The 14,662-nt window shown below is 33.9% G+C and overlaps 1 protein-coding gene across 2 annotated transcripts; it reads right to left on the bottom strand.

Annotated features, from left to right (window-relative positions):
• Positions 1 to 7,114: 7,114 nt before the first annotated feature.
• LOC145041101 (Phototropic-responsive NPH3 family protein) lies at positions 7,115 to 10,523 on the bottom strand. Of its 2 annotated transcripts, none has more exons than XM_078989031.1 (5): positions 10,314 to 10,523; positions 9,767 to 9,946; positions 9,597 to 9,666; positions 8,136 to 9,383; positions 7,115 to 7,950 (listed from the first exon to the last, which is right to left on the bottom strand). In XM_078989031.1, the coding sequence occupies exons 2-5, from the start codon at positions 9,823 to 9,825 to the stop codon at positions 7,465 to 7,467; spliced, it is 1,863 nt and encodes a 620-aa protein (XP_078845157.1). In that variant the 5' UTR covers positions 9,826 to 9,946; positions 10,314 to 10,523; the 3' UTR covers positions 7,115 to 7,464. The 2 variants fall into 2 exon arrangements, with proteins under 2 accessions (XP_078845157.1, XP_078845158.1); XM_078989032.1 differs by lacking the exon at positions 10,314 to 10,523 and adding an exon at positions 10,179 to 10,278.
• Between the last annotated feature and the right edge of the window lie 4,139 nt (positions 10,524 to 14,662).

Here is a 14,662-nt window from a genome sequence, read left to right as displayed (position 1 = left end):
ATCATGGAAAGGGATACCGTAACCATAATCGAATTTGAGAATGCAATTTTACAATCGTTATCTTCTCAAAATCTTTTCCAGTGAAAGCATTTGCTAACAATCATTTTCATGAAGGAGGAAATCTTATGACACTTAGATTTTAACGGTGTATTTGTGTGTTCCTATCCATGTGAATTTGTCAAAACCAAAGTTTGCAACAAATCCAAACTCATATGGACTTAACTTTCTTAATCTTGATTTCTTGCCTTATGGTAGTACAGCTGCCCACCATTTCTTCCAAGTAGTTAAGCAACTCACCTTTTCCTATCAATGTACTTTTCATTGATCAAGGTCCTTTACTTTTATGCATTCAAATAAGAACTCATAGAACTCACATGCATAATTTACTCGATTGGAATGTCACAGAAACAAAATAACATCAACATGATAGGTTGTAAACCTCAAGTCGTGTGCTATTGATGTTAGATAAGGTTTATTTTGACTTGTTCTTGAAACCTTTCAAGACTATTAAGCCTCCCACTGACTCCTTTACATATAAGATTCTCTTGTCAATAACCATTTCTTGACAAACAAATATTCAAGAGTTAGTGTAGCTTTTATCAAAACACTTCATAAATTGGTCCTAGTTGGTCTCTGTCTTATCCAAGACATCACAACTTTCCTCATTTGATGAATGTTATAAACCTTCTTATTAATCAATGTCACAATCTTAACTCTAAGACTTGTTTGGAATGAAGTATGATTGACTTCTTGATTTAACCATTTCTTCAATTCTTGATTCCTCCTCTTAGACATACAGTTGTACTAAGAATTATTTAGAGGATCAATTGAGATATGGTCCTTAATCATTAAGACCTATCATAAAGAGTAAAAGGTACTCTCCCTTCTTCTTAGAATGGAGAAACTTTTATCTTTCTGCCTATTTGATTCTTCTTATTCGTTGTGCTTATTGATTTAAACTTTTACTATCAATTCAGAATTACACTTAATCTTATAAGTATAATCATATTTACTAAACCTTTAGTAAATCATGACGAATATCTTTGTTACTCTTGTAGTGGACTTGATCAACACATAACTTTGTGTACTCGATCTCCTAGTCCTTCACTTGACACTTTGTCAACAAATTAGTCTAATTTCCAAATGTGAAAGTTTATTCATTCATCATACAATTCTTGTTGTACGATTCCAAATCTCTATCCAATTGAAACTTGGGCGATGAGAAACTTTCCCTATTTGGTAAATTCTCGACATTTCCACAAACAACCTAATTAAGAATCACATCCATTTGTTGTAAATATACGAACACCAATTTTTCATAACGATTTCATTGCAAGGAAATAAATAAATGAGTCATACCAAAGTTTATTTTATTCATAAAAGCAGCGGAAAACATTTTCCTTTACAATGCAAAATCAACCGAAAAACTATGTAATAAATATTCCTAACAACTCTATCTAATCTCAAAATTTAATCTTCGAATCCATGCGATCGAGATCCATTTCTTCGTGATTAGACTCATCTTGCTATTTCATCAAGCTTCCTCTCTTTTCATCGATCCTGCAAAACATTCAAATGCAATCTTATCACATTATGTATTAAGAATCAACGAATAGGAACTTAATCAAGTTAGATAGTGGATTTTACCTGAAGTACAACCATACTCTTTGACTCTTCCATCTTTTGGGCTCTTCAGGCTCTTAGGGCAGACTTGTATCCAACGCCCTTTCTCTTGGTAGCAAACGCAGGTCGGTTCTCCTAGAACGTCCTCGGAAGCATGGTTGGTTGACTCTCCCAACAAATATGCTCCATCGCTTTGCCAAATCATTTCTGATTCAGCAGCAATGAGCATGTAAGTTAGGTCAATGAGGCTTTCATCATGATCCATCATAAAATACTTTCTTTTGAACTCATTATATGATTCGGGAAGTGACTGCAGAACCCAGTTCACAACCAACTTATCCGGGAATGACACACCCAACATTTTCAACCTATCAATGTGTGATTTCATTCCTAGAATGTGAGCACACACGGGTTTACCATCTTCATGTTTCATTTCCAATAGGGCTTTAGTGACATTGAACCTTTCAATTCTTCGATCTTGTAGGTTAGGGAGAACTATGGGAGGAGGAGGAGGAAGTGAAGCACGATTTGTTGTTCCTCGATCGAATAGTGGAATATCATCTTCATGTGAAATATTTGTTCCATGGGATTTGGGAAGACCATAGTTGTCGAACTTTGACATCTACAAAATGGGAGAAAACAAATTCATGTTAGTTAATCGATTGAGTCCTTAATAAATCACCCAAATGAGATGTTAAGGCTACGACCCAACACAATACGCTACAACCTAGAAAAGGGATGCTGTAATCTAGTTGCAGAATATTTGAAGGTAAGTGAATGACGATTCACTAATTTTCACCATGAAAAACGAAAAAGAAATTTAAGTTTTAAATCTATGAAAACTCCTAGATCCTTTAAGATTCATTGAACTTTTTCAATGGCATGTTTAAATCTCGATATGCCCCTCTAGTTTGTGACTGGGATGCCGAGGATCACAAAACGGGTGTGAATAACCTTGCAAACTTACATGGTGCCCTCACATGTTACGATCACCTATTCGATGTGCTGGTAAACCACACACGCTCCACCGAACTATGACAAACATTGAGTCACCCTTTGCTACCTTTGCTTAGAACCATTTAGTGTGCCAGTAAACCACACACGCTCCACTAACGTTTTCGCAAGGGCACAAAGTGTAATTTCATGGGATTGCATCAATTCACTTTTTCCTAAGTAACTAATATTGGGAATTTGTAAAACATTTAGTTACTTTTGTACTTCATTATACTTATAATGGAAGGTTTTGTCCTATCCTACCCATTGGGCTAACGACCCTCCACTAGTCAAGAGTGCGGTGGGTAAGAGTGGATACCCATTTAATCGCCATTTTATAGGCAATTTCCTTAAACACCCCTTATAGACCAGCTTCGTGAATGAGGCCTACTAACGGTAAGACTGACTTTTACTCATACATATATATAATGTTAGACTTTTAATGTTATACATAGTATAGGGTGTATTTTACACTTTTAAAATACTAGGTGGTAAAATTTAATAATTTTAATTTTAATTCAATTAAATTATAAACCAAAACTTTTATGGATTTATTAAACCTCTTTTAATTATACACTTTAATTAATTAATAAAACCATAAGGGTGTGATTTGAACCTTTCAAAAGAATACTAGGGTTTAAGAATTTAACATTTCTAAATTAACCTTTTAATCAAATTTTAAATTCCAAAACTTGAGGACAAGTTTTGAAACCTTTTCAAAACATTAGGGTTTCAACTATTTAAATTTCAGAACTAAACTTTTGAGTTTAAATTTAAACTATAAAACCTAAAGGGGAAAATTGAAACTTTTCATAACACAAGGATCAAATAACAAATAATATAAATTAAACAATTAATTTCATCATTATCTATATTTGATCTAATTTTAATTTCTTGCAAAATAAGTTACCCAATTAATACAAATAATCAAACTTTATCATATAAGGAAGTAATTATCTAATTAATTGGTAATCATCTTGTGTTTAATCAAGGATATACTCATAAAATTGATTAAAATCGGATTTTATTGATCTAAAACAGATAAGGCAATTATCCATGAGAAAAACAGCAAGAAATCCCAAAATCCACTCTTTCTGATGCTCGAACTCGTCGAGTACCCATATGGACTCGCCGAGTAGGGGCCTACTCGCCGAGTCCACGATGGGACTCGCCGAGTTCATCAGGCAGTTTGGCCAAAAACAATTTTTGCAACTTGAATAAACACATAATGCATCAATACAATAGAAACCAATCAAGGCTCTGATACCACTGATGGGTTTTAGTCATAAGAACATCCTATGTGCTCGTACAAACCCTAATGCTTGGATCTAGGTTTCTCTATTGTACATGCAATTTATCCAAGACTATAAACCCTAATTCTAGCATATGATAATCGACATTAACATAATAATGGGTTTAAGATATTACCTTGATTGTTATGTAGCAATAACAATCACAATTCCTTCTTGTAATGACTTTAGGAAGCTTAGAGTCACAAGTGTCACTCCTCTAATGGTTCACAAACACCAAGAGCAAGAGGATGAAGAAAAAAAGAGAAGGAGGCTGCCCAAAACCGTCCAAAACCCTAGAAGAAAGCTTGTCTCCGTTTTTAGGGCTTAAGGGTTCTATTTATACATGTAGGCTATATTAGGGATTTAAACAAGGAAACCCTAATCTAACTGCTTAAGCCCTAAGCAGCCCATGGATTCCTTTCCTTAAGGCCTTGGACGATTTCATATGGGTTTTCCCATAGAATTTGTTCAACCTTATAATATAAGGCAATCCATAGCCCAATTGCAATTATCTTATAATTACAATTCCAGTCCCTTAAGTTTATTTAATCTCTTTTAATCACAAACTTAATTCTTATTAATTCTTGACTAATATTAATTAAACAATATGATTTCTCCTTTAATATATTATTCTCATAATATAAGGGATTGACAACCCTGCACCTAAACTGTTAGCTATAGTTAGGCCGGCAGGCCTGAGGTGACAAACGTCATAACATTCCGACGCTTAAAGAACGTCGTAGAGGCCACTAGTCAGTTTAGCATGGTTATATGAAACTCACAACAATATTAACTAAAACATTTTTTACGGGATTAACACTACTTCAGTGATTTTATTTTAATTAATAAAACTACGGTACACTACTATACATTACAGCTGGTGGTATCCAGGCATACATACAAAAGGTTTTCATACAATACACTACTATATATTACAGCTGGTGGTATCTAGGCATACATACAAAAGGTTTTCATACAATACACTACTATACATTACAACTGGTGGTATCCAGACATTCATACAAAGGTTTTCATAACAAACAGTACTATGATACACTATTTTCCTAGTATAGAGTACACTAGTACTACATACAGTTTAGGGAAAACATACATGATATGGTTTTATTCATTAATAAGACTACATATACTATTATAGAATACAGTAACAAACATACATTTTGGTCTTAAGGCCTAAGACTACTTTTCATTACTAAAGAAACTATTGGATTTTCTGGAAGTACACTATAACATTTTCAAGGAACAACGACAAGCTTTTCATCTCAAAAACGTACTTATGAACTCACCAACTTAAATGTTGATTCACTTTCAAAACCACTTGTATTCTCAGGGAACCAGAGATATGTACACACGCAGGTTTTGAGAAGACGGAGCTTTTAGAGTAGCGTCTTTATACTTTGTTATACACTTTTGATGTCATACAAACTATGTATCAAACAGATGTAAATAGTTTACTTTATCGATGTAATGGTTGTGTTTGCTTTGATTATTATTATACAATTGTTGTGATATTGTACATGACATCCTCCGCCCCGGAACGTTTTCGCCGTTCCGGTTTGGGGGTATGACATCAACAGCAGTAAGATCGATGGTAAACAAATAGGGCAAGAGGCCAAGGCTCACAGAGTTTAACTAGGGGAAGTGAGATAATCAAGGATCCTTTGTGCAATGCTTCATATGTGGCATAATTAAATTTCTCTCAACCTTTTAAGATTGAATGTGATGCAAGTGAATTGGAACATATTTTTGAGCAGGGAGATATAATGGCACTGGAGGATTCAAAAATGAAGGGGATTGCAAAAGCAGAAGGTCCAGGCATTGATATGATCGGAGTTTCGACAAAGACCAAAGACTACTTTGAAGGTGATGAGACAAAGAATGAAACGGGGTCTGTAAAGGTTGATTCTCAACCATTGCTTAAGATGAATGCTCGATCTGATGTTTGTTCGATGCAAAAAGATGTTGAAGAAATGCTAGGTCTAACTGTGGATTTGAAGAATGATCCTGGTCAGATTAATTCTTTGTTTGATGTTGAATTTGGTGTTGAAAATCATTTGGACTTAAAAAAAAGATTGTTGATTTGTTAGAAAGTGTGATTGGGGTTGTTGAAGATCGCTTGGAATTGAGGACAATTCCTTTCAAATGAGAAGGGAATTATGCGAATACGACAGATGATGCGAAAAAAGAATTGGTTGAGAAAGCCGATTTGAGTGAAAAGGTAGATGGATGTAAAAGGGATGATAAATGGACGTGATTAATTGTGAACGGTTGCAACCCATCGCACTTACTAAAGAATGGTTGCGAAAGAGTGCGATTCATTGTGAACGATCGCAACGCATTGCATTTTAAGTTACCCCGATGCGAATGTCAAAACGAGAATGAGATCCGGAAGACTAGTTGTGATTACGACCCTCAATGTACTGTTAGATGCGAAAGTCAATTCTTGAAGACAACACAACGTGGAGTTTGCATGGTAACATATGAAAACTAAGGCGGGAAATTTCCTTTTCGGGGTGTTTTATTGTTCTCACTTCTATTTCAGCTCCAATAAATATTGTTTAAAGATTGTTTTATTGGTCGAATTTGCGTTGTTTTTCTGAAAAGTAAATTATGAACAACTTATTATAGGTTGATTTTTAATAAAAGTGTTCATAGGGTGTATAAGAGGTGTCTTAATAGCGACACCCTTAAAAAAAACTTTTTCTTCCATGACCACCTTATTCATCCTCATAATCATCATAGTACACATAATTACCTTTAATTATGTACACTCACAAAAGAAAATGATGGAAAAAAACAAGACAAATACTTTAAAGAAAGACCACTCATTCCAAATTCTTCCTTGATTGGACAGAGCAATTATGACCACATTCGAGTAGGGGAGTGAAAAAACTCAATCATGTTTATCATATATGATTTAGTCAACTGTGATCATCCAACTTTTCTAAGATGCTATCTTTGGTCATACAGTCAACCTCCAAGAACTCAAAAGCTCATTTTTCCACAACTTTTCAGTATACAAAAAAATATGGAAATCAATAATGGAGTATGAAACGTCGGAATTAAATTATTGAACTGCAAACTGATGCTAGAAAAAGACTAGTGCTCAAAGACATCAATACTACGGTCCCCATCATGGATTTCTAAAGTTTAATGCTTTCCATCGGAATCTTGAGAATTACACCACATTTTATGAAAATTTCCAGTTATTTTTATTTATTACCATAGATCACACCAACAACTCACAACATCAATTCCCTAAACTTTACACACATTTCAAAAAAAAAAAAAAAAAAAAAAAAATAGTGAAACAAAAAGTGATTTACCCTTTGTCCCCATCATAAATTTCTTTAGCTTGATGCGTGCTACCAAATCTTGAAAAGTACACCTAATTTCAAGAAAAATTCCCTTCTTTTTTCTTATTTATTACCATAGATTACACCAACAATTCACAATTTAATTTCCCTAAAGATTACAAGACATTTTAAAAAGATGAATAAAATAAAATAAGAGAGATTTACCCGCATGAGAATTTTTTTTAACGTTTTTCACTTGTGCTTCTGTTTGAGGACCATAACTTACTAAACATTCGTTTAGGGCGATTAGGGAGTGAACAAAGTTGCTTCACTTTTGAAGAATTGGCTTGAAAATGTTCATCCAAATCATCATCTTCAGCTAACTTCATTCTTAATGTGGAAAGACTCGATTTTGGTGATTTAAGACCAGAAACACTCCATTGATCTTCTGGTTGTACCATGCTTCTGTTGGTGCTTATTGAGCCTGGTGGCCTTGATGTTGCATCATCTTGAGCAGCTAAAAGTGCTTTGATGTTACTGGGTAGGTCGGTCAGCTGACCCCCAGCCATGGCTGCCCGAGCTTGCTCAAAGAAAAGGACTTGAACCACTACACGTAATGGGAGAAGTTCGTTTTGTGCTGCATGCATGCAAACTTCCACTGATAACTTCTTGCAATCAAGTATTCTACAAATTCGCTTCCTTTCTGTTTTGTTGAGGTTTGGATGTGACTACATAAAAAGAGGGTACATTTTTCAAAGCCTTATAAGAATAAAAGTTTTTAAAATGCCTTATAACAAAAAAAAAAAAAATGAAAATAAGATACAATAATAAAAAAAAACGAAAGTAGAATGCTAGATAAATGAAAGAGCGTTTGGATTTATCAACCGAAATTACAAGATGGAAATCATATTACCTTGAGATAAATATCAATGGCTTTGTAAAGATCATCGTGATCCAATCTAGCAAAATCAGGAATAGCTTCAGCTAAAGCAGTGAACTTCGACAATGGCAGATTCACATCTCTAGCAATCTCCTGTAAATATCCATCCACAAGCTTTGCCACTTTGATCTTAGAGCTATGAGAAGCAGAAGAAGACCTCCTACTTTCCTGCAACTCAAAATCACCATTATTCGCTGACCTTGACCTTCTATGTCGCTCAAATCGACCCTTTAAATGTACAGGACTTGTTGGTGGACTTTGACTTTGTAACATGAACTGGTCCAAAATGTTCAAAATTACATCGACATCATAAATCATATCGTTTGAAGAAGATGGAATCAGTAAATCAGGAACTGTTGCTTCCTCTAACTGAACCCCGATTCTTCTAGATAGTTCCATTCTTGAAGAAGATGAAGCTCGGAGAATATTCGCTGCTTTTAATAATTTAAGCAAAAAGCTACAAGAAACCGAGTTTCTTTCCATCGGTAGCAAACTGATTATTGATTCCAGTAACAACCGACTTTTCGAATTCGAAGGATTTGAATCGACATCCTTTTCAGGATTTCTTGAAACGTTTGGTAGCCATTTGGAAGCATATACCCTCAACGCGTCCCCAACAAGATTTGCGGGAACTTTGCCACCGGATTTTAGGGCAATCATCGTTCTCCAATAAAGATCGATACCCAATTCAGAAAGATCCTCCGCCCACCACCCTTTCCCACCGGTTTTATTATTCCGGTGACTTTCACCGCCGCCATTACAAGAAATGTCATCTCTGTCCCTCCCTCGCCTGGAATAGCTATGGGATAAACTCACTTTCGAAGGGTTAGAAAGGACTTTTGACGCGATGGCTTCGATACACCGACTAGTGATTCCCAAATCTTCAGACCATAAATGGAATGGCTTTGTCGATTGAAGTGTTATGATTGAATCTTTCCAGCCGTTGAGGATGCAAGAGTTGAGGAACACATCGAGTTTGTAAACGAGATTCCCTTTCTCGACATCTTCTGTCATTTGAAGGTATTCGGATGCACAACGAGCTGCTACGATGTTGTAAGCACTGAGAGTAATTGTGATTCCGTAGCAGAATTTTGCACATAATTCGAAGGATTCCGTGCCTCCTGGGAATTCCGGGAGTTGGATTATTTGATGTTGGGAGGACGATTCTGGGCTTTCGGAACAGAGTCTTTGTAACCGCAAACACTTGGATAAAAGTGGAAACTGTTTTTCCAAGAAAAAACAGAGCACAAACTATCAAATTTCTAGAGTTCAAAAAGAATTGAAATTAAAACATGTTAAAATTGGTGGTAATTTGTTTCAACTGTATTGGATTATACAATAGGAATTGTAATATGTAAAACTTAAACCCCTTTTGTGTAATTGAAGTAAATTCATAGAAAACATATTCGGAAATTTCGATTAAAAAGTGTTTACCTTGTGAAGCAAATATCTTGTTCCATTTACTTGAACTACAAGATCACTAGAAACTTCGGAGGAAACTGATCTGATTTATAACAAAAAGAATTGAATTGAGTGATCAAGTTGTGTGAATTACAAGGTAAAATTGAAGTAAACTTCAGAAGAAACTGATCTGTTGCATGTACCTTACAGAGTCTGAATTGTAAAAAGTATCAGGGCGAGAACCGAGTTTCATAAACTTCATGGCTGAGTTTTGTTCTTGTTGAACTCCTTCAATTCACTAGTTTATGTTTTCAGTTTACGATTATGTTCATGACTAAGCATGAAGAACCGAAATCAATCTTGTCTCCCACACGAAACGATTCCTATATCATATGAACAAAAACAGAGCACAATTAGAAAACTCTAAAATTCCCATTTTTCGTAACCCAAACAGATTCTCGAAATCAAATAAACCCTAAAAAAACTCTCAGGAAATTCCCTGACGAATCATATAAAAGCTTTAAGATTTTGATGATGGTTAGAATGTTGTAACCAGACGACAAAATCCCACAAAATAAAACAAACTCTGAAGTGATTAAATTCGAATCTTGACACCTCATTTTGATATTCCATATGAAATCTATCAAGATCACGCAGAATAATCAATGAAAACACAGTATCGTTGATGAGATTTTATGGGTTTTGTTTTATGAAACAAAAAAGGAGGGTAATAAAAGAACAGAGGAGGACCTGAAAACTTGAAATGGGGAAGAAGATTCATTCAATCATGGCATCGATGAGAAAATATTTAGGAACAATCAAGAGTAAGACTGCGATAGAGAAGAGATAACAGTGGAGTTGTGTGTGAAAATGCCAGCGTGCTAATGGCAATTGAGAGAAAAGGCGACTCCCACGTGCTTATCCTGCGCCCACTTCCTTCATAATTGTCTCACAGCAAATTCTTCCCGCAAATAAATATATAACAATTTCAAGATAATATTTATTGTTTTACTGTTAATTTATTCCTTTATTTTTATTTTATTTATTACTAATAAATATAAATAACTAAGTTTCTTTCAAGTATCTTTAAATAAAGAAATTTCAGGTGTACCCCTCCCTTGTATTAAATAAAAACTTTTAGTTATCATAAGACATCATATCTTCATATTCATATTTTCAATCTAATAACTCTAGAAAATTATATGCTTTTTCTTGTTAATAAGTGGTTGTTATATTTAATTGGTATATCTATAAACTTTACAATTATATTTTGATATAATAAAGAACTTTTAAGATATTTAATAAAGCCATTAAACTAAAATAAATACCTTCATGTACGATTTAAACAATCTTTATTGAATACATTGGTGTTTATAGTAAGACATCAATGTCATTAATAAAATAAAGATGTTCACATCTAAATATAATCCAAAATGATACTGAAAATATATTACAATTAATACAAGATATTATCGTACATTTTAAGAAATCATAGCCCACCATATAATATTTATTTCTTATTTGTCAATAATAATGATGAATTGAAGTTGCTAGGTTGGTTACTTTTCGGGTCGTTCTTGAATCAAAATACGGGTCTGGATCTTGAATCATTGTATCTCACCTCCCTTGAATCATCTTGTACAAAATGATTTTTAGCAATGATTGTTATTGCCCTTAATCATGGGTTTCTCTTCAAACAAAAATTTTAAAAAATAAAAATAATTCAGAACTGTTTAAGAGGGTCTACAATGAGAAAATTTTGCAATTTATTAAGTAGAACAACAAACTTTTGTAGCAAAAGAATATGGGAAAAATAGTGTAGGTGGATGTAAAGATAAAGATGGAGGCTACTTAAAAGAGGAATAATAATATATTTTCAAGATTTCAACTATACTTTTCTTTCATGTAGAAGGGCCACAAGTGGCTAATTTATTGTAGCCACAGCCCACAAGTGAAACTCCTCCTTTGAATCGCATTTGGAATCCTTGGTTGTAAGCTTTCATGCATTTATGATAATGGGGTCGATTTTGATTTAATGAGAAAATTTCTTTAAAAGATATGGACCATTTCCTAATTATTATTGTATAATATATAGACTTGTTGAATGGTTTGTAGAAAGCTTGTTTTGAGGTTGTGTTAGACTGCATTTATTTGATGGTTGGACGTGTTTGTCCAAATGGTTTCATACTTATTTATTTATTTATTTATTTATTTATTTATTAAAGAAGATTGAAAATCCAAAATAGACTAACATCTCTTCATTTATCAAAGGATAGTAAAGTTTTAAGATATATATATTTTTTGCGTTGCATATGATTTATTTCGTTTGGATGTTGATGTTGTTAGAAGTCTAAGTCTTGTTAGGGGGTGGTTATATTTGTTAAACGTTTCTTTTTAGTTAACTAGTCAAGATTAAGACAGGGTGGTTGATGTTTGGTCACCTATAATAGCAAGTGTTGGACTTTCTTAATCCCAACTTGGAAGTTTGTTTTGTAAAAAATATAATACCAAGATTAGGACATAGGAACCTTTTTAATTGTCTTCAACAAGTAGTTTGACTATTAATAGAAACCTATTAAAAAGAATTGACTTATTTTCTTTTATATGTTTGGTAAGATTAGATGGATGTACATCTTCCATATGGAAGTATTAAACCCATTTTAAGCAATTCACTTAGATTTTAATGTTACGTAAGAGTAGATGGATCTGCATCTTCCAGATCAAAGTGTTGGTCCCATTTGTTTATAAGTAACAATGATGGATGGTTTTAAACATGTAATTAGGGTATATACATAATTTTCTTAAAAAGTTATTGTGATCTTTGAGATGGTAAAATGATGGTTTGTATTTTTTTTCCCACAAATTGATATATTTCATCAATCATATATATATATATATATATATATATATATATATATATATATATATATATATATATAAGATTACAAGCGATTTTACGAACTATACGGAATTGGCTTAACTATAGGATTCATCCATACATTTAAACTAGGAATAAACTCATGAAATGGGGATGATTTGAACATCATGGTGAAGATACCAACATAGAGGGAACACATAGAACTCAAACTTGTTCCAAGACAACATGATCGCGAAAAAAAATGGATCTCGATCTCATTATATTTGGTACGTTGATCCTGAATTAAGTTAGTAGACATGTCGATGTTATTTATATTGTCATAATATATGATTCTCAATATAATACATGGAAAGTTTGATTGAGTGACATCCCCCCAATCGTCATCCAATTATGCATTAAGATTGGTAGTAGAGAAGATGTGGAGTTGTAATCCATAATCAAGGGTGTCATGAACATATAACAAAAATGTTTGATAGTACATGAGTAACCCTCATAAGGTTCATATATAAAGAAGAAAACATGTTAGACTACATAACCAATATACAGTCATGTGAAGATTAGGAATCAAATAGCACTAGTTAAACTACTGTAAAGATTGGTATTGGTGACTAGTATGTTGGAGGCATCCAATTTTGATTGTATGTCATCATATATAGACATGCTTTGTACTTGAGTATGCTTGTGAACTCATGAATATATGTGGCAACCTTCTACTTGATATGAAATATAACATTATGATTATATGTGACATGTGTCCTAAGAAAATAACCGAGCTCTCCCAAATCATGGAGAACCCATGGCTAAAGGATGAAATGATGTGTTAGAGAATGGGTAGTATGATGTAGTTAGGACGATGCTGTCAACACAAGGAAGTAGAAAATTCATATTTTTAAAGTCGATTTTGAGAAGTCTTATGATTCTTTTTGATGGTATTGTTTGTATCTTATTATGGTTGAATTGAGGTTTGGTTGTAAATAGAGAAGATGGATTGATGGGTGTCTTATGAATGCGAGGTCTTTAATATTGATCAATGGTTCTCCTACTGTTGAACTTTATATTTGTAAAGGTCTTCGCCAAAGGGATACGTTGTCTTCGTTTATTTTTATTTTGGATATGGAAGCTTTGCATGTTGTCATTCATAAATCCTTAATCATTAGTATTTTCGGAGGTGCTTTTGTTGGTTCTCAAGGTTTCACCATCTCTCACTTGATGTATGCTGATGACGTCATCTTTTTAGGGGAGTGGTCGATTTGTAATGCCAATAATTTGATAAGTTTATGTCGGTGTTTTTTCTCTCTTCTGGTCTTAAAATTAATGTCCAAAAGAGTAAATTGTTGGGTATTGGAGTTTTATATAGTGAGGTTACGATGATGACACATATGTTGGGTTGTAGTGTCTCTACTTTGCCTTTTTGTTATCTAGGTGTTCCGTTGGGCTGTAATATGTTGTATATTGCTAACCGAGAAGGTGTTGTTAGTAAATTTAGTAAGAAACTCTCTAACTGGAAAGCTAATTGTCTCTCTATTGGTGGTAGACTGGCTCTTATTAAATTTGTTCTCAGGAATGTTCTTACATATTATATGTTGTTGTATAGAATGTCGAGTTCTGTTGAGAAAGTTTTGGAATCTACGAAGAATAATTTCTTCATTGGTGGAGATGTGGGTGATAAAATAATGTCTTGGGTGGCTTGGAGGAAATTTATGGCTTCTATAGAGCTTGGTGGTTTTTGGGCATTGGTAGTATATGTAACATCCCAACTCCCAGATATAATATTTAATTAATTTATATTCATGTTGTCAGAGCAACTCAACGAGTTGGAGGCCCCAACTCGTCGAGTAGAGAATTAAAATGGCCACGTAATTCTTAAAGTCTACTCGACAAGTTGGAGGACCCCAGCTCGACAAGTAGGAGCTGACAGTGAAAATCCTAAGTTTTAGGGTTTGTGCCCTTTTAAAGAACCTTAAGCCTTCACTTCCGCCTTCTTTATCACCTTGACACCCTGAGAGAAACCTTAATCGAGTTGCATTCATATATAAGAGAGAGAGAGAGAGAGAGAGAAAGAAAGAAAGAAAGAAAGAACAAAAGAAAAAGAGAGAGAGAGAGAGAGAGAGAGAGAGAGAGAGAGAAAGAAAGAAAGAAAGAGGCTAAGATTGTATGTTCTAGAGCATATATGGATGGAGATTGAGGAGAAAAGGGCTTGGAATGAGAATAAGGCCTTGGA

This window comes from Lactuca saligna, chromosome 4 (genome assembly GCF_052625555.1).
Source record: "Lactuca saligna cultivar CGN05327 chromosome 4, ASM5262555v1, whole genome shotgun sequence".
Lineage (NCBI taxonomy): Eukaryota > Viridiplantae > Streptophyta > Magnoliopsida > Asterales > Asteraceae > Lactuca > Lactuca saligna.
Note: the sequence above shows the minus strand (reverse complement) of the source record. Positions and strands in the feature narration are given on the sequence as shown.

Coding starts and splice junctions, on each gene's coding strand:
- LOC145041101 (XM_078989031.1), bottom strand. CDS start 9,825: ATGAAGTTTATGAAACTCGGTTCTCGCCCTGATACTTTTTACAATTCA. Junction 9,384..9,596: donor CAAGATATTTGCTTCACAAG/GTAAACACTTTT, acceptor TTGGAAAAACAG/TTTCCACTTTTATCCAAGTG. Junction 7,951..8,135: donor CCATTGATATTTATCTCAAG/GTAATATGATTT, acceptor CTTTTTATGTAG/TCACATCCAAACCTCAACAA.